Here is a 20,483-nt window from a genome sequence, read left to right on the forward strand (position 1 = left end):
TACTTACCGTTAGGAATATATGCCTGAATTTATAGAACGTGTAAGTATTTACGAATTTAACATTTTCATGGCGATTGCCAGTGGAATGAAAACCACTCAAGTGCACTCCAAAATTATAAGCTAATCGGAATTCAAGTAGATGGTATTAAAGCCAATCAAAACAGGGATAGATGACTTTGATATGACATCTTGACGTCAAACTGGTACGGTGTTTTAGCTTGAGCAATTGGTTTTGGAAAAAAACACGAATAAACGAGCATTATAAAAGCACAACATTAAAAGAAAAATAACTGTGATATTCTCATTACAAACCGTCGTTCAAAACTCACCTTGGCAGTTTCGTCGCTTTCTGTTTGTCGCTTGTGTGGTTGTGTTCGCTTTTTGTTGTAAACTGTGAACTTGTCGACTTTCTGCTAGCAAGAAACTCGTCGACACAAGTGAATTATTTTTATAGCTGAAAACATACATAAATCCAAGGCCCTTTCTTCTCAGGATCTCCTTATAGATCTCCATAGATATAGACGTGAAGGAATGTTGTTAGAATGGTAGTGTAGAGCCTCTAAGTAGTCGTCTTTTTGCTGCTGCAACGGACGGGATTCATGAGCACTCGGGTGGATTTTACTATCGGCTCGTACTTAAGACAAAACGGTTCCTCAAAGATTTCAGCCCATTTGAATCCGCATATTTTCTCATTAAATACTATTTTCAATCTGCCTTTTTTTGCTGTGAACATACGAACTTTGATGGCGGTAAAAAAATAAAAATAAGTAAAAACGTAAGACCGAGGGGACCTGGGAGTTGCACGATTGACTGGATGGATGGACGGATGGATGGATTGTGACACCACAGGATACCCGCGCGATGACCACAAAACCAAGTCGCATAGCTATACCATATTTCTATACCTATGGAGCTCCAAGCGGCCTGTGGCCGCGCTGGCTTCGCTATGAACAAAATACATTGAAACAAAACCAAGTCAGTCTTACAGTAATTAAAAAGTTCCTCGAGTCATAATTCCTTGTTCCTCGAGTTATTATCGAAAGTTTTGTCTCTGTGATAAAATTTTCAAAATCCATTAAATTTAGCGATATTAAAATTCGCGGTCTTTATTTTTCGTGAGTCTTTAAGAAATTTTTGAAAAGTCGCGAATATAAGAATGCGCGAAAATCAAGCAGAATAAGAAAGGGTGGATCCTTTGACCCACGAAAGCTTGCCTCTGAAGGGAAACACTCTGGGAATTTCTTGCTCAAATCTAATTCATTTCCTGGCGTTATTCTTTCGACAAATATATTTAGGTTAATGATGGATTCTTGAATCGCCCGAGAATCTTGCTCAATTTTTGAACAATAGTATGAGCTTTAGGCATTAAATCAATCAATCATTTTTTATTGGTAAAACTTGGTTATAACATACATGGGAAGAGTCAAAGCCGGAGGCTTAAGTGGCTTAATGTCAGATAATCTAGCGCACCTGCTTCAATTATTCGCGCTGTGATGAAAATGCTCATATTTTAGAGCGCACACAGCTTGGTATTATTTTACGATAGATAGAACATTTTTAGATAGACAACTCTAGGAATGAAATGAATTTTTTAATCTAGCGCTTAGAGCCATTGTCCTGACATGTTCACTCATTGACGGTTGATTGAAAACTGATTGTTCTTGAGCCCGGAGATGGGAGGGCTTTCCCTTTTATAGCGGAACCTCGTCAGTGCCGTACATTACTATTTTTGGTTATATCGATTTACCTACTTATTATGCAAATATTCAAAATGGCCGCGCGGAGTTTGAAACTTGAATTTGTTTTGTTAGCGAGACGTCGCATCGCAAAAAGCGACCAAAACAGCAAAATATCCTGCCCTATACCAAGTTTGATATTTGATTGATGAGTTCCTGTGCTCGAAAGTAAAATATCGTTTGGGAAACCTTTTCAATTGAGCGCTTTTATTGGAGACTGCCGTAAAATCGAACTCTTTTCGTAATGTTTACGTTTAGAAAAAGAGAAATATGAGTGTGATGGACCAAATTCTACGGCTTTGAACCTTGACAGGACTAAACTAGGATAAATGAGGATCATGGCATACTAAAACAATTTTCACCACAAGCCGAAACGAGTGCCCACAGGGTATGGTGAAAGTTGAGGAGAGCGGAGGTTGAATTGTGAGGACGAAAGTGCGAGTCAAGGCCCGACGTCTATACTTCAACAGGGAAAAATCGCCGAAGAATAGGTATGAAAATTCGTGTCAACATTTAGCCGAAAAGCATTTTACCCTACCCTTGTCTCTCGGGGGTTAGCTTCTTATCATTCTTTAGCAAAATGTCTCGCCCTGCGACCACCACAACAACATGGGGGGGGGGGGGGCAATCTAGCTGTAAACATGACTGTTGGTTCCGACAGATACGAACATTTTATGCCCCCAAAAGAATGGAACCGCGCCACCCCTAAGAATATACCTGCATCTGAACTGTATACCCAAAACTCCACCAAGAATAGATAGCCTCCCCCCTTCCCCCCAAAAAAGTAACCCAAATCTGAGTTCTATTCGTAAAACATACAAAAGCTTGAAACTTGCCAATCCCGTAAAAAAGTTTTAGAAGGAAAATTTGCTTATCAAATTTAATTTATTTTTATTCCCTTTTATAAAAAAAACTCTATCCTCCTCACCTCCAAGGCCCTAGTCATAAAACCCGGTACAATTTTACTTCCTTGTCTTCGCACCTTGTGTGAGCACACCACATGTGACATGCCCTCAGTCATCACAACCTCACTCCCCTTACCATGCATTTCTCAACCTTTAATTTTAAACTCTATGCCTTTTCCTATTTGTCTGCACACACCATAAAATAGCCCTCATTGAGTAAGCGCATTACATAGCCACTCAAACCAGTGCCCCACTCTAGAATCTAATAAAAGAAGGGCATAATATGTTAAAATAAGCATTTGCGATAAGACCGTTTTGATAAATTAGCCCACCCCCCCCCCCCCTGGTCATCCTCAAAAATACCCAAACCTGAGTTCTATACATAAAATATACCAAGCATAGAAACTTACCTCCCAAACAAATACCCAAACCTACATTCCATAGCCCCAGCATACAAAATCTTGCTATAAGGGAGCTTCGGGGGGGACTGGGGGGTTTCAGAGAAACTAGTGGGAGGTGCGGATCGCCCCTCCGGGCCTCCCAGCCCGCTTTCAGTGAAACGAGTGGGAGGCGCGAATCGCCCCTCCGGGCCACCCAGCCCCACTCCAGGCTGGGGACTTTCGGTGACGCGTGGATTAATAATTAATCTACGTCGGGACCACTTCGCGTAGATGGATACTTAGCAGACGCAAAACACACTCCGCGTAGATGGTTAATCTATGTCGGGGAGGGCCGTAAAAACGAGGAGGGCCGCCAACCTACGGAAAGCGGAATAGCCGTTTTTCTGCCGTAAATTCAAAGCCGCTGGCGTGGCGTTTAAACCTGAGTTCTACTCGAACACCTCGCTCCCGAATTCCTCGCGATTTTCTCGCAGCCTCTTTTTCATCTTTTCGCGTGTCTTCAGGGAGGGTCCTTTCCTGCTTTTTTTCTCACGCGGTGCGAGGCCGTGTCGGGCTCTGATAGCAGCCTTGATCGCGTAGTATCTCTCTTGTTCCTGAAGTATTAGCCGAAACTCTTCGTCTGAGATATGCCCGTCCTGCAGAGCCTTAGAGACCAGCTCGCTGATCGAGTTTTTCTTACTCTCCGCTAAAACCATTGTGTCTTCGTGTTTAGCCACCTTGGTCGTAAAACCCCTAGAGACTACCCCCGCGCCCACGACACCGACCAGCCCAGCGACCCCTGCCAGCGGACCGCCGATCAGAACCCCTATCCCACTCAAAGAGATCCCCACCCCGGCGCTGGAAAGCGCCCCTGCAGCGATGCCGGATGCCACAGACACAGCATGGGTAACGGCGAAGGCGCGCATATACTTCTTCCGCACCTGTCGATGATGCGTTATCTCGTTGTCTAGAATCGCGTGTCACATATTTTCTGGAGTCGGAAGCTTTGCACGTCGCCGCCGATGCTTGCCGGAGCGGTGGGCGTCATGTGCGTACCCTTCGGGGGGCAGACACTGGGGAGCGAGGGGTATATGGCACCGCTGCTAACGTCGCTGTTTGCCATGCTTGTTATGTCGGACCTAGGTTAGTTCTAATACGAGGCGAACAGGCTTGCCCTTAAAGTCCACCCGTCTACCGCAGTCATCCCTGATCCATATTCGGATACTCGAGACAAACTCAGAGGAAGATGCTGCGACACAAACGGGGATGTCGGGCCCATAGACGACTTTCTCGTGCGGCCTCCCGCGGGTTTCTAGGCAAGCGAGAACGTTTGAAGGCTCGTCTAAGGCGAGGCATTGCGAGCGGTCTACGATATCGCAGAAGATGTAGAAGGACTCTATTTTCGGCAAAGCCACCTTAAGTGGGGGCCCCCCCACGGGCAGCGCGAGGCCCCGCCCACCCAACTGATCGTCTTTAGCCTCTAGGCCAAATAGTGCGCAAAGCTTGGCATTCAGGAACGCAACGCCTTTGGACACGAGCGCGATCTTCCCTATGAGGGGATCCAGCTTCACGGTCAGAATCTTGCTTTCAGCGCGGTTGATCGTTTCCACGATGGACTCGGCCGTGTGGTGCCCGGCTGGCAGAGTAGCGATGGGCGGGAGGGAGGCTATAGTCGTTATCTGATGCTCCCGCTCGAAATTATACCAGCTGTTAAACAGCGAGCACTGCCGGAGCGCCACGAAGCGTGGGCGCCTTATCGGCCGCTCGAAGAAGAGCGTCAGTTCACCTCCGGTGAACACAGCATGTAGGACCACCATTGTGCTGAACATAGCCCGCCTTCGTGTTTAATAGGGCTGAGCATGGATACCCAAACCTGAGTTCTATACATAAAATATACCAAGTCTAGAAACTTATCTCCCAAACAATTACTCAAACCTATATACCCCAAACATATAAATTCTTAATATCACTATAGTTTTGAAAGGGAGCTTCAACACTTAGACTTGCCTATCAAATCAAATTAATTGAATTCCCTTTTTATAAAAAAAAGACTCTTTGCGCATATAATAGAAACTGGCGAGAAAAAAAATAAGCCTGAAGTATCACCAAATATGAATGGATATTTTCCATATGTTATCTGCTCTAGTGAAGCTTGGAGCCTCTGGTACCCAGGGTATGACTACACTCCCATTCTCCTATTATCTCCAAGGCCTAGTAATCAAACATGGTACAAGTTTACTACATCTTGACAACCATTGTCAGCACCCCCAATTAGACATACCCTTAGTCACCACCCCTTTGCCCTTACCATGCCTTTTCCTCACCCTAGTTTACACTTTATACCTTTTTCCATTTGTCTGCAAACACAATGAAATACACCCTCAATGGCTCTAACTTGGTGTTAGAACCTGTGTATTAAGCACGATTTGTGTCACAAAACTTCCTTTTTTTGATAAAATGAATCATGATGAAAACAGAGCTGAATACAATGAAGTCCTTTGGGGATGGTTCTGACACCGAGGTATACATACACCCCTCATTGAATATTACATACATACATTAATTACATATAACATTACATAGCCCCTTAAACAATTGCCCCCTCTAGAATCCATTTATAAAAAAAGCCAAAATGTGAGCATTTGTGGTAAGGACTTTTTTTACAACGAGTAATAGCAAACTAATGCAGCAATGAATAATGACTGCCATCCCTGAGATTTACTGATCATAGCAAATCTATTTATTCCAGGATCAAATATAAAAATTTAAACAGTACAGTGAAGTCGTAAAAATAACCCTGCAAATGAGGTCTGTTGCCGATGAGAAACAACACAAATAGGATATATCTTACGCACTGAGTCAGTAAAATCCCTGCTTAAACAGATAAGAAGAAATAACTGCTAGCAGAGAGTTAAAAAGCGGCGTTCAACATGATTTTCCCGATTCGACGGAACCGCCATTTTGTTTTCCCACTCTGAGTTGAGGCGTGTCCGCGTGAGACTGGGCATAGTAATACTCATCTCTGATTGGTTAATCAGATTGTTTATCAAATATAACCAAAAATGGTAATGTTCCGCACTGCTCGTGTTTAAAATCGGTGTATGGTTTACAAGATCGGTACAATGAAAAAAAAAACATAAAACAAAAATAATAATAATAATCACAACAACAACTAAAGTAATTTTTTGGATTTTGACTTTGAATGGTATTACAACTTTCTGCACTGGTGTTACATGAAAATTGCACTGCTCTCAGCAATCAGAATCGAGAAATTTGTGCATGTTTATTATTATTTATGTAATTCACGGACACATGAGCTTATTTCGTTGCCAGAAACTCCATTATCAGCAGTACGAGGAAATACTTCATATGTATACGCACCACGGGTATTCGTATCCACGTAAGTATGTAAATATTTCTTATTCGTAGTACAACGACTGGCGTCCCCAAGGGCAATTCGCTCTTTGTGTTCATTATCATTATTATAAAAACTTGTTCAAATTAGAAATAATGTGGATCACACTTGACAGTAATAAGAATTGTCTTCGGTGTATACAAATAAATGAGCTTACACAGCAAAGTCGTCATACAAATACTAGCCCAAACACTTTTCACAGAATTGTAAAACATAGTTGTTTTTTCTCCTCCTTACAAAGAATTTGTGTAAAGAAAACTAATTTGTTTTTAATTTGTATTTATTTTATTTACTTATTTATTTATTTATTGCTTTGCTTTGCAATGACGCTTTTGTGCTGAATAATTAATAAAAGACTAATTGTAATAATTCTTTGTCTCTATTTTTTAGATAAAAATATACTTATAAAAAGTCTCAGCACATTTTCGGCACTCAGAACACGTTGTTTGGAAGGGAGTCCTTCTCTTCGAGACTTGAAGGTATTTGTATTATTGTTGATAGCTTTTTGAGAGAAATTTAATAACGTCGCTCAATAGTCTCAGGATAATAATATATAAAGTATAATACGCTAAGGAAATAAGTGTGCTTCACATCTCTCGGAAGAACTGAGGAACTAGAGAACTTCACAACCACATCTTTTACGATCCTCAGCTGAAAAGGAGCAACTGGTTTCTACTTTGAAATGATAGCGCAACGAGAGGGTCTAATTCAAGCATTTAATGTAGCGAGAAACCGAACTGGCAAAGGCGCCATTTCGAAATCGTCCACAGAGTATTTTTTTTTGTGTGCCGAAAGCACAATTTACGTTCAGTCCTTCGTAGTAAAATTTATGCTCTCTCAAAAGTGGTGGAGAATGGTACCAAGAAATATTTATTGTTTTGGCCAAATTTTACACCTATTTTCAAATGTATGGGTAATTCCCGTTTTCCAATTCTGTCATTGGGCATAGTGCCGACGAAAGATGCATTACTCGAACAAAAAACCTAGTTTGGTGGTCGTTCGTGTCGGTGGATGTGACGGTGAATGTGACGGTGGATGTGTCTGTGGCGTGGCAGTTGGGATGTGGCGGTGGGGATGTTGCGTTGTGAATGGAAGAGCATGAATGAATTGTAACGATGTTATTGACGATGAGCGTAAGCTAAAGAACGGTGTAAAGAAGAGCGCTATTCGGGTTGTTGCATTTAAGAAAAAGAATAGATAGTCGAAATAAAAATTAGAAATAGTTATTATTGTTAGCGCGAGATGTCGGGGTGTGAATGGAAGAGAATGAATGAAATGTGGCGGTGTTATTGTCGATAAGCGAAAGTGCTAAAGAACAAGGTAAAAAAAGGCGTTATTCGCGTTGATGCATTTATTAGTGTTAGCGAGTATTTGTGATAACGTGTGGTCATGTTTTTTTAGGAGTTTATAGCCAGCGAGTTAATTAATGCATTTGGCACGCGTCAACGGGTGGTAATTGTCCTTAACGGGTAATTGATGCATACGGAACACGCGACTCGGTTGTTATCTTCGGTAGGTTTGCACAGAACTGTCAATGTTTATGCGATTGCTCTAGTTTTGTTTTACCAAAGACGACTCAATGTATGGAGAGTGCACACATAAATTTGTATTAGCACGCAATAATGTAATAGCCTTTAAAAAGTAAACAATATTTTTAGCACTTATTTGAGACGATATTGCCTAAATCAGTTCAATATGTGGTGATTCAGCCTCTGTGAAGGTTAGAAAAAAATCTGTGGATAAGGGAAAATAATCTAGATGTATATTTAGAATTTCGACGGGGGTTTTGTCAATTTCACGCCACACAGGGGTATGCAAATCGAGAGCGTGTTTGAAATGCACACATCAGTCAGGGGGACGCAAAGAAGAATGTCAAGCCTGAACTGTTTACAAAACAACACCATAAGAGCTCGTGCGTATCAACGTGCGCTCTATTTTAGTCACAAAAAACTTTGTGCTTTCATTTTAATACAGCCGGTATTCTTTTATTACAAGTGGCCGGAACAATATTTTAGGCATGATAGGCATGATATTAAACTGGCCAATTGTAGTAATAGAACATAGAATACTGTACCGTCGGCCTTGTTAAATGAAGCACAGAGTTTTTTGCAACTTAAAGAAAGCGCAGGCTGATACGCACGAGATCATATGGTGTTGTATTGTAAACAACAGCTTTCGCTGCTTCATCCTCGCCGGCCAAGGGGGGGGGGGGGGGGTGGTGTGCGCGCCCTCATGTTTACAGTTGTTTGCGCCTATATTCTGCCTTGCTCCCTTGGTAAAAAGTCTAGTTTTGATCTTTCATTCTGTCTTTTTCACAAGGTTTGGAAGTCGCAATGGAGTTTGTACTGCAACTCTTATTAGTTATTCTTCTGTCATGGCAACACGCCATTGGCCACGACTGCAAGGACTACTTATACTTGATGCGAAGCTTTCAGCTGCAAGGAAACGTCATCGAAACTAACCAGACTACCAAATACGGTTGTCGACAGAGTTGTCATAGCCACAAGGATTGCTTTTCTATCAACTACAAGGAAAAAGAGTGAGTGATGATATATTCAATCTTTACCAAATATGAGGATTTAATATGACATCATCAGAATTATTAATGGAGATAATGAACTAGCAAAGATTCAGTATAGTCGATGGTCGCGCCAACTCTCCCACCCTTCTTGCTTCTTATTGGCGTCTTGATCCCTGTGAGTTTGTCATCCATATCTTTATTGCTGCTGGAAGCAGGAGGGATAATGTCCCTTCAGTTGACTTAATTCTCGTTTCTGATTCGGAAAAAGATATTTATTCCACACATCTTTCTAGGTGTTCACAATCTTTGTTTGTTTTATTATTGTTTGTTCGTTCGTTTGTTTGTTTGTTTGTTTGTTTGTTTGTTTGTTTGTTTGTTTGTTTGTTTGTTTGTTAAATTTCGCTTTCCTGCTGAAAATCATAGGCGAGAAAACTGCAGTAAACTCATTGCTTTGCTCTGCTTTCCTTTGCTCCGGTTCGCTGTGAACATACTGAAAATGAGGTTTACTTTACTTTTCGTTTTTTATTATCACAGGTTTCCCGCGCGCTTGCCCCAGCCCCTTATATACCTTCTAAAAAACTACAGTCGTTGATTAATTCCCTTATTCTCATCTTTTACAGGTATCGATGCGAGCTGAACGCAGCGACACACTTGTCACATCCCCAAATGTTAAGACCAGAAGCCAACGCATTTTACGCGTTGATTAAAACACCAAACCGCTGCAGTAACAAGCATTGTTCGAATGAAAAGAGATGTACTCTGGTAGGAAACAAGGTGGCATATCAATGCAATAAAGGTAATTTATGATAGGAATGAAATGTATAATGTAGAATAGATGGTTATATATTGAGGTGATTTATAATGACTAACTTAGCCTTGAGCTGGGTATACAAAGCCACTGACACCTTTGAAGCGTAGTGTTCAGATAATCATTGTCTCCGTACCGCACTCCTCTAATAATCGCAGCCGAGGCATAGTTTGGTAATGGGTTTTTGCTTACCTAGTTTCTTACGGGATTTCTGTACTTAGAAAAAAACGTGGTAGCACAAGAGAAGTGCTTATGCATAAGTATCATATGGAAAGAGTAATTCATGACGGTCCTACGATAAGAAATTACCCATTTTTGTCGCCTGCCGTTCTGTTAGCACTAGGTCTTATCCGGTACAAGCTTGAAGACAATACGAGGAAAAGGTTTCTTCACAACTCTTATTCGCCACAGAAAACGCTATCAGAACGCTCGGATTTTATCTTGGCAGTGTTACGTTTTTATTTTAATATTTCTGAGTTGTTTGCAGATTGCCCGGAAAAGGCTCTTGGTATGGAATCAGGAGCTATTGGAGACTCAGCGATAACTGCCTCAAGTATTAATCATGACCTGGATTATGTGCCTCGGTATGCTCGCCTTAATGCGCCATCATCTGCTAATAATGGATGGATAGCTGGGCCCATAGCTGCAGGAGAGTACCTTCAAGTTGACCTTGGACGTGTAGTAGCAGTCACCAGGTTGCCACTCAAGGGAGACGGAACGCACCCATGTGGATGAAAACTTATAACATCGGCTACAGCACTGATCTCTCCACCTGGCACGTCTACCGTGAGGGAGGAAACGCCCAGTCACCTCATAAGGTAAGCTAATAAGGCAGCCGGGAGGAGGGGGATGGAGGGGAGGGGAGGGGGACACTCAATATTGGTTAAAGGAGTCAATTTCCTATCTTTTAGGGTAGATGACTCTACCAACTTCTGCCCCTAAAGGGTGTCCAACAATTAAAGGGTGTCCAATGACTCTACTATCCCTTTGGGGCTTTCAAGCTAGAATGGTGGCCCGAAAGCCAAAAAACGGATTTCAGTCAACGGATCGGTTAATACAATGCCATATTTTTACTTAACGAGTGTTATTGTTTAAGGCGGCCAAGTGGTTTTTCAAAAGATCATATCCATCCATAACGATATGCCGATCTTGTTGTAAATCGACTATAACAATATTTTGATTTATTAATCTAATTTGTAACAAGATCAGCCTAAGTATTGAGGTTGATTTTTCCAATGATCCCCTCTGTTTCTTAGGAGTCCATGTTTTTTTGTATTAGTCTTTTTTCCTTCTCTCCTCAGTCCGATTCCCGGCGCTAAATATGTCAATTTTGTAACAATGCTGGAGAAAGCCTTCTTCTTTACTAGGTGTTCACCGGCAACTCAGATCAGCACACGGTTGTTTACGGGTCATTTGAAGAACCCATTCATGCACGCGGCATCCGATTCATCGCGCAGAGCTGGAAATGGCACATATCTTTTCGAGTAGAAATCTACGGCAGATGTGACATATAATACGACTCTACACCACCTTGGAAAGGTATGAGGTTCTTTCCTCAAAGTCGCCAATTTGGCCGAGGATTTTTGGATTAAGTTTTGTTTAAGTTTGTCTCCGTAGTCTTCTCCCCCACCCCTTACCCCTCCACTTTCCTGGGACTTGAAATTTAAAGGCGTATTAAAGCCTGTCTCGTCCCTAGTATTGGCTCATTTGCGGCGCGCAAAGGACCACAAGAAGGCGGCCGGAGGGCCGAGCATTTGTGACGACGGTCCAGCATGCATTGCGTTTGCATTGTCTTGCCTCTTTCTGTCCGTGAACCTTTGCGCGCCATCTTTTTTTCTTTCTCCGCACAGCATTGAAGCTGTAAAAATACCAGTTCACTTCGGTCAATTACATAATTCCGATGATTTTAAATATTTGAAGACCGACGAAAGAGAAAAGAATCTATTAGACTCAGCGCTAATTATCAGCCACATCCTCGAAAAAACCTCCTTCATTCATTTTATATACTTATTTATTTGTTAATTTATTCATAAACAAATTTATATATTTGTTCATTCATTTGTTTTTTTTATCTGTTTTGTTTTTGTTTCATAAGTTATTCATGTTTTGCTAATTATTTTTCCATAGGCAGATGCAGTATGAAACAATAGACCATGATGCCATGTATGAAACAAAACTTTGTAATTGCTTGCCTCGTGTATTGGTGCTTTAGTTGGAAAGAAGCGGTCTTTACGAATATATATTTCATCGACACCGTAGAACTTACTGTAGCTGCAGCAATGTATCGTCGATATAGCAGAAGTATAAACCTTTTTTAGGCTACTTGCATGAATGCCAGTCACCTTCATGCTAATTGCATGAATGCCAGTCAACTTCAGGCTACCTGCATGAATGCCAGTCCACTGGAGGCTACTTGCATGAATGCCAGTCAACTGGAGGCTACTTGCATGAATGACAGTCAACTGGAGGCTACTTGAATGAATGCCAGTCAACTGGAGGCTACCTACATGAATGCCAGTCAACTGGAGGCTACTTGCATGAATGACAGTCAGCTGGAGGCTACTTGCATGAATGCCAGTCAACTGGAGGCTACTTGCATGAATGACAGTCAACTGGAGGCTACTTGAATGAATGCCAGTCAACTGGAGGCTACCTACATGAATGCCAGTCAACTGGAGGCTACTTGCATGAATGACAGTCAGCTGGAGGCTACTTGCATGAATGCCAGTCAACTGGAGGCTACTTGAATGAATGCCAGTCCACTGGAGGCTACTTGCATGAATGCCAGTCAACTGGAGGCTACTTGAATGAATGCCAGTCAATTGGAGGCTACTTGAATGAATGCCAGTCCACTGGAGGCTACTTGAATGAATGCCAGTCAACTGGAGGCTACTTGAATGAATGCCAGTCCACTGGAGGCTACTTGCATGAATGCCAGTCAACTGGAGGCTAACTGCATGAATGCCAGTCAACTGGAGGCTACTTGCATGAATGCCAGTCAGCTGCATGAGTGGCATCAACACGGAAAGGGGCGGGGCACAATATATTTTCCTATAGACTTTTTCCTATAAACTTTTTCCTATAGCATTTTCCGATATACTGTTTCCTATAGACTTTGTGGTCTATAATAGACTGGAGCGAACAATCTTGAATTCCTATGAAACGAGAGCTCCTGGAGCCTATTTAAACTGCTACAAAAGATGAAGGAAAACCGGTTGTTCTTCAAGTTTGTATGATATTTTTTAATACATGGGGATATCTTTGATATGATATCTTTTACTATAAAGGAATTGATACGCCGCAAAATGTAATAACTAACACAAAATGTAATCTTAACACGAAATGTAGTAACTTTCAACTCAAAATGTAATAACTTTCAACGACTGATGAAAAAAAGAGCCTAAACAATGTTTGTGATGACATACCGTAGGCCCCACCACTTACTCCTTAACCGCCCCTCCCTACCCCATCGCTCCTTTTCCCTCCCCCTAGCCCTAACCCTTAGCTCACGCAACCCCTACCCCATTCCTTACAGCCCTCACCCCTAAACCACCCCTCCCTACCCCTAGCCCAACGCTCCTTACCCCTAGCTCACGCACCCCTTACCAATTCCCTCCTTACCCCTCTTACACCTAAACCAAGCCTTATCCCTAGCCAAGAATAAAAATAAAACACTCATGCGCGTTCTCATCAACGCACTTTTCCCGCAAAAAAGCAAAAGTCCCAGATATTTGCGCACAAGTCCGACGATTGAGAGGGGAGGGGAAGATAGAGGATGGAAATACTATTTAGTTCGCAGTTAAAGTGCGAAAAGTAGTAACAAAAAATAATTCAAATAGTCTTACTTTAAGATTTTTTAAGAGGGAATAGTTTTAATATTGGCAAAAGGCAGTTTCAATTATCTATATTTTAGTATTTTGTCCACTCCTTAGGATAGGATTGTTTTTTGGACCCCACGTGATAATTTCCCGCGTTTCGAAAGCCTGGAAGCCGTAACCGTCACGTTCGCGGTGTTGTCGAAGTCAACGTCAAAGGAGAGGGATTTCTTCGACCTCAACCCGTCTTATCCGTTAAAATTTGAACGTTTTGGAGATGCCGATCCGAAGAAAGACCCTGAGTTTATGAAGCACGTGGAAAGTTGTTATGCTGCTGGCACCCGAGACCCAGTCAACAATAACAACAGAGACACCCGAGACACAGTCAACAACAGATACGCCCGAGACCCAGTCAACAATAACAACAGAGACACCCGAGACACAGTCAACAACAGACACCCGAGACCCAGTCAACAACAGAGACACCCGAGACCCAATCAACAACAGAGACACCCGAGACCCAGTCAACAACACAGATACCCGAGACCCAGTCAACAACAGCTACACCCGAGACACAGTCAACAACACAGACACCAGAGACCCAGTCAACAACAACGACACACGAGACCCAGTCAACAACAGAGACACCCGAGACCCAGTCAACAACAGAGACACCCGAGACCCAGTCAACAACAGAGACACCCGAGACACAGTCAACAACAGAGACACCCGAGACACAGTCAACAACAGAGACATCCGAGACCCAGTCATCAACAGACACCCGAGACCCAGTCAACAACAGAGACACCCGAGACACAGTCAACAACAGAGACACCCGAGACACAGTCAACAACAGAGATACCCGAGACCCAGTCAACAACAGAGATACCCAAAACCCAATCAACAACAGAGACACCCGAGACCCAGTCAACAACAGAGACACCCGAGACCCAATCAACAACAGAGACACCCGAGACACAGTCAACAACAGAGACACCCGAGACACAGTCAGCAACAGAGACACCCGAGACACAGTCAACAACAGAGACACCCGAGACACAGTCAACAACAGAGATACCCGAGACCCAATCAACAACAGAGACACCCGAGACCCAGTCAACAACAGAGACACCCGAGACCCAATCAACAACAGAGACACCCGAGACACAGTCAACAACACAGACACCCGAGACCCAGCCAACAACAGAGACACCCGAGACACAGTCAGCAACAGAGACACTCGAGACCCAGTCAACAACAGAGACACACGAGACACAGTTAACAATAACAACAGAGACACCCGAGACACAGTCAACAACAGAAACACCCGAGACCCAGTCAACAACAGAGACACCCGAGACCCAGTCAACAACAGAGATACCCGAGACCCAGTCAACAACAGAGAAACACGAGACCCAGTCAACAACAGAGAAACACGAGACACAGTCAACAACAGAGAAACACGAGACACAGTTAACAACAGAGAAACACGAGACCCAGTCAACAACAGAGAAACACGAGACCCAGTCAACAACAGAGATACCCGAGACACAGTCAACAACAGAGATACCCGAGACCCAGTCAACAACAGAGACACACGAGACACAGTTAACAACAGAGAAACACGAGACCCAGTCAACAACAGAGAAACACGAGACACAGTCAACAACAGAGAAACACGAGACACAGTCAACAACAGAGATACCCGAGACCCAGTCAACAACAGAGAAACACGAGACACAGTCAACAACAGAGATACCCGAGACCCAGTCAACAACAGAGAAACACGAGACACAGTCAACAACAGAGATACTTGAGACCCAGTCAACAGTCAACAACAGCATTACCAGGGCAAGCAATGCTGGCGGCTACATAGACAACGATGGCAACTACAATGGCTATGTGTGACAGTCCTAAACAACAGTCCAAAATTTTCTACCAACCACAGAGGAGGCTGGACGAGTATGACCAGCCTTGGACTTTCGCTGTCTGTTCCAAAAGTCATCATAGAGCTCGACAAAATGCGGGTGCAGGACTGGTTGCAAGGGGAGATGCAGTTGCTTTAAGAACGGACTCCCTTTCACTCCATTGTGTAGATGCTGGAAGCTGCGATAAACTAACGCCGTTTATTGATTACAAACTTTGTGTACTTACTGTAAATATTGAAAAGGAAAATCTTTTAGTTTATCTGTTGAAAAGAGAAACATTTTGGATGACATGATAGATATCATTATGTTTGTCAAATTCAAGATCTGGCACATCAATGAGGGCCACCGTCAAAAAAATTGTTGTCAAGCATTGCTGCTATGGTAATATTTTTAATGTTATTGATTACACACAATGAAGGACATCTAGACAACAAAGTTTGGTTAACTGATTAATTAAAACAAGAGACCATCTCTTGATTAAAATAAATTATGCGGAATCACATAAACAATTTCGAAATGCGGTCTGAAAATTTGGCATCCAGCATATTCAAGTATTTAACCCATTAAATGCCCGAGACAGACTCATACGAATTTTGATGATCAATTGTTATCAATTTTGGTTTTATTTGAGAACTATCTAGCAAATTGATATTCAAATTCAGGCATTTTACATAGTGAGAAATCGAGCTTGCAAGGGCACCATTTCAAAATTGTCCACAGAAACCAAAATAGTATTATTTTTCCAGCCGAAAGCACCATTCACGTTCAGACTTTCGAAATAAAATTTATGCTGCCTTTTAAGGTTTTTCTCTCCAAGTTCTAAAAGCCCTGTCACACGTAGACTTTTAGTCTGCAACTTGTCTCGCTAAAAATTGTTGCAGGTCGCACGCGCCCTGTCACACGTGAAGTTTTTCTATGCGACTTGAAGCAGTTTGTTGCAGAAAGTAGAAATGAGTTCTACTCTCCGTGCAACTTTGAGAAAAGAAAAACAAGTTGCAAAAGAGGTGTCAGTCGTAAGAAAACTCCCGTGCGAGTGCAATTAATTTTTTGCGAGACAGGTCGCAAGAGAAAAATCGTATGGTGGGGGCCTTTTGGAATCTCGAATTCTCGGAGTTTAGAGATTCCGGAATTAATGTAAACCAATAATATATAGATTTAGGCACTGCCTAAACAGCTAAAAGCGGAGCTAGCATTTAACACCTTTTTGTGTTGACTGATAGGGGATGTTTTAGAATGTTTTATTTAATGAGATTAAAAATATGTCAAATTATACTGCCATGTAATTATGAATTGTATTGGCCCCTCCAAATGGATCAAGCAAGCACTCATTCAATAATATTAAATATGCAGTATGAAAGTTAACAAAATACTAAAACTTGGTGTGAAAAAGGCTGTCAAAATTCAAGGTGTCACATTGACGAGAATGTTTTTTCAAGAGTCTAATGGTCAATTCTTATTTCCCTTTATAGAAGTTCCGCTATGTATATTTTTATCAAAACACCATTCTAACAAGCTTTGACCTTGTGAAGAATATATGAAGGATGTAAAAGCATTCCAAAGATTTAGATGCCATACTGTAGTTCAGGGGCGGATCTAGCTTTTTGCCAAGGGGGGGATTTGGCCCAAAACCTTTTGGGATTTTGGGGTGAAAAGATACACTGAAAACGAAAAAAAAAAGCCCAAGGGGAGGTTTAAACACGCTAACTCCCCCCCCCCCCCCATAGACCCACTACTGTAGTTTTCATGTACCACAACTGATTATTCAGAAAAATGTGTTGAAACTAAACTCCACAAATAAACCTCCTGTCATGCATTACATATTGGTGCACCTACCTTTTGGTCTGTTGGTTTTAGAAACCCTGGATCCACCCATACTGGCTACTCAAAAATGAATGCAATGGAGGCAAATCCTAGATTTTAATGAAAGTGCTTAACCTATTGACTCCTGGCTTTTTTGGAGCTGAATTTACAAAAAACAGACTGAAAACAGATAACCCCCTGTTCTGAGTTTTATACAGCCCGTCAAAGTCAAACACAGCTGCACCTAGTCAGCGGTATCCAAGCTTTCCAACAGTGCTTTGCGGTCCCCACTTTTAATCCCTCGTCGATGTGCTGAAGCCAGCACAAGTTGATGGTTGCTTGTATTTTTCATCAAAAATACAGCTATGAGCATATTAGGAGAGTGTCTCAGGACATCATGAAGTCTTTTGGGGCATAATTGAGTGCTTTGCTTATGGATATTTGCAAGCAAAGGTGGATTCATGATGATTTTTTCTTGTTTGGCTTTGCCCGGATGAGAAAATAGTTTTCTAATGAATCACCACAGCTCTCCTAAATGCTGTCTTTTCTGAAACCAAATTGATTCCAAAATTGTTTACACTGCTATTCTGGGTCTGTATGACCTGGAATTGATCCGTTCGGCTTCGGGGTGAAAAGACTTATAAAAACCATCTGACTTTGGGGAGAGGAGTGTTGACTGGCCCTCCCCTTGTGAATTTTCCCCTGGATCTCCCCCCAGAATGCTTTGCAATACGTAAAGATATTTTCGTGGTTGTACAATCCTTCAAGGAATGGACATTGTGTTTTGAGGCCAAGAAAATGTACCTGGAGGATCAGAATAAAGGTATCTATTTGTGTCTTGAGCTGTGTTTGCTGATCTCTCTCCCTTGTGTGGTATTTTGAGCGTTTTATTGAGAGGTGTGATTCTGCTTTTCTATCCTTGTTCGATTTGAGATTTGTCAAAGAACCTGTGCTATTATTTGGCTTAAGAGTAGATGCCAACACCTTGGTTGGATGCATATCTGCAAGACCATTTATCCCTTAGACTGATGCCTGAGTATCTTCATCTTGTTGTGTTTATTTTGAATTTATGAATTTTTTGGGTTGTGGGTACTTCCCAAAGCCGGTACAGGCCGGTTGAGGGGTCAATGTGTTAATTCCAATTTCTAATTTCAAACCAAACCATGTTCATTGACCTATGTTAGGGTTAGAGAGAAATAAATATAACAAAAAGTCAATGGGGAGAAGAAAAAGGAAGAAATGAATGACTCTATTTGAAAACATGTTACTCTACTTTAAAAAATATATAACAATAATGCAATAATAGCTTAAATGAGCATATTCCTAACATTTTTTCCTCTTTCTCTTTACCTATAGGTTTGATATAAAACTGTTTTCTTTACAGATTTATTATCGAAAAAGCACAAGTTTGATGTTGTCTTTATATAATTTAAGTACCTTGCTCCCAGAAGGGTGGGGGGGACTTTGAGAAACAGGAGTTTGAGAGACGTGGGTGCTTGACAGCATAATCAATTTTAAACCTAAGGGATAGCACTAAGGGCATGGTCAACAACAATTCTTACCCCTAAGAGATAGCACATTGGGTGTGGTCAGAGGAATTTTTAACCCTGAGAGATAGCATTAAAAAAAACAATGCTGGTTTTAATTTGCTGACGGATCCTATATTGTTATGTTACCGACAATAAAGTCGAAAGTATTAACTGATCAGTTGACTTGTGGTTTATTGTAAAATACATTTCAAGCGATTGGGCCACCACTTAACGTGAGACACCCTGAAAGATAGCAGAATCGGAAAAATACTCCTCCCCGGGCGTGAAAACCCCTAAAAGATAGCAGAATCGGAAAAATCCTAAAACACACCCTAAGAGATAGAAGTTGGTAAGAACATTATACCATTAAAGATAGGTCAAGCACCCCCGTTTATCTTTCTGGAGAGTCCCCCTCCCGGACCTTGCTCTAATAAAAAAATCCTTCCCTTGATAGAAGTTTCATTAACGTACACTTGTATCAAAGCTACATTCTGACCAACCTTGCCCTTGCAAAGAAACAAATGATGGATGCAACAGCATTCCAAAGATAGAATGATACAATTAGATACACTTCAGGTGCCATATGGAAGATTAATATATCACTTATTACTGGTGATACTCCATCACCAAGGAAATTAAAATTCACAAACATACCTCCAGTCATGCATTAGACATTGGTGCACCCACCCTGTTTTTTTATAGAAGCCATGTATCCACATATGCTAATGCTACTTCAAAATTAAATGCAAGGAGGAGAACAAATTGATTGAAAATGTCTAATGTCAAACCTATTACCTATTTTAATTTATTTAGGGTGCAGAGAGGAAACAGCAAATAATATCAATAGTCAAGAGAGAGAAAGAGAGAAAAGGAAGAAATTGGACTATAGCTTTGATAAAAAAAATCATCAGTAATGCAACAACTTGGTTGAGCACTCTCCAAACATTTCCCCTTTCCTCATTATCTTTAGGTTGATAGAAATAATGTTTTCAGATCTATCATTGAGGGCAAGTATTGCTTTAAAAAAGCTATTTCACATTTACTGCTGTATCAAAGCAAGAAATCCCTTACTTTATTATCTTTAAGACATTTGCCTATTCTCATGCCTCCCAGCCTTCAGCATCAATCATGGCCCTCGGGTAGTCCTTGGTTGGTTTTACCTTAATAAAAGTGAAAACAATTATAATTATTTTTTTTTCTTTCAAAACTCCATTATCAGCATTTCGAGGAATTACTTCATATGTATACGCACCACGGGTATTCGTATCCACGTAAGTATGTAAATGTTTCTTAGTCGTAGTACAACGGCTGGCGTCCCCAAGGGCAATTCGCTCTTTGTGTTCATTATCATTATTATAAAAACTGGTTCAAATTAGAAAAAAATGTGGATCACACTTGACAGTAATAAGAATTGTCTTCGGTGTATACAAATAAATGAGCTAACACAGCAAAGTCGTCATACAAATACTCGCCGAAAAACTTTTCACAGAATTGTAAAACATAGTTGATTTTTCTCCTCTTTTTACAAAGAATTTGTGTAAAGAAAACTAATTTGTTTTTATTGTTTTTAGTTATTTTATTTATATATTGCTTTGCTCTTGACAATGACGCCGTTTTACTGAATAATTAATAAAACACTAATTATA

The 20,483-nt window shown here is 41.4% G+C and overlaps 1 protein-coding gene and 1 long non-coding RNA gene across 4 annotated transcripts; one reads left to right on the forward strand and one right to left on the reverse strand.

The window, feature by feature from the left end:
• The first annotated feature begins 2,202 nt into the window (after window positions 1-2,202).
• On the forward strand, window positions 2,203-12,193 carry LOC5507901 (lactadherin). Of its 3 annotated transcripts, XR_007313622.1 has the most exons (8): window positions 6,407-6,421; window positions 6,827-6,915; window positions 7,838-7,948; window positions 8,756-8,975; window positions 9,578-9,753; window positions 10,253-10,583; window positions 11,133-11,304; window positions 11,893-12,193. XR_007313622.1 is itself a non-coding variant. In XM_048732112.1 (7 exons), exons 4-6 carry the CDS (start codon window positions 8,770-8,772, stop codon window positions 10,498-10,500), a joined length of 630 nt encoding a protein of 209 aa, XP_048588069.1. In that variant the 5' UTR covers window positions 2,203-2,227; window positions 6,355-6,421; window positions 6,827-6,915; window positions 8,756-8,769; the 3' UTR covers window positions 10,501-10,583; window positions 11,893-12,193. The 3 variants fall into 3 exon arrangements, 2 of the variants coding, with proteins under 2 accessions (XP_048588069.1, XP_048588068.1); XM_048732112.1 differs by lacking the exons at window positions 7,838-7,948; window positions 11,133-11,304 and adding an exon at window positions 2,203-2,227 and having other exon boundaries at window positions 6,355-6,421; XM_048732111.1 differs by lacking the exons at window positions 6,407-6,421; window positions 7,838-7,948.
• Window positions 12,194-15,300: 3,107 nt separating this feature from the next.
• LOC125572158 lies at window positions 15,301-20,319 on the reverse strand. Its single transcript, XR_007313623.1, has 3 exons — window positions 20,090-20,319; window positions 19,909-19,997; window positions 15,301-15,686 (listed from the first exon to the last, which is right to left on the reverse strand). It is a non-coding gene; the product is annotated as an uncharacterized LOC125572158 (long non-coding RNA).
• Window positions 20,320-20,483: the final 164 nt, after the last annotated feature.

Source organism: Nematostella vectensis, chromosome 9 (genome assembly GCF_932526225.1).
Source record: "Nematostella vectensis chromosome 9, jaNemVect1.1, whole genome shotgun sequence".
Lineage (NCBI taxonomy): Eukaryota > Metazoa > Cnidaria > Anthozoa > Actiniaria > Edwardsiidae > Nematostella > Nematostella vectensis.

Coding starts and splice junctions, on each gene's coding strand:
- LOC5507901 (XM_048732112.1), top strand. CDS start 8,770: ATGGAGTTTGTACTGCAACTCTTATTAGTTATTCTTCTGTCATGGCAA. Junction 8,976..9,577: donor ATCAACTACAAGGAAAAAGA/GTGAGTGATGAT, acceptor CATCTTTTACAG/GTATCGATGCGAGCTGAACG. Junction 9,754..10,252: donor GGCATATCAATGCAATAAAG/GTAATTTATGAT, acceptor AGTTGTTTGCAG/ATTGCCCGGAAAAGGCTCTT.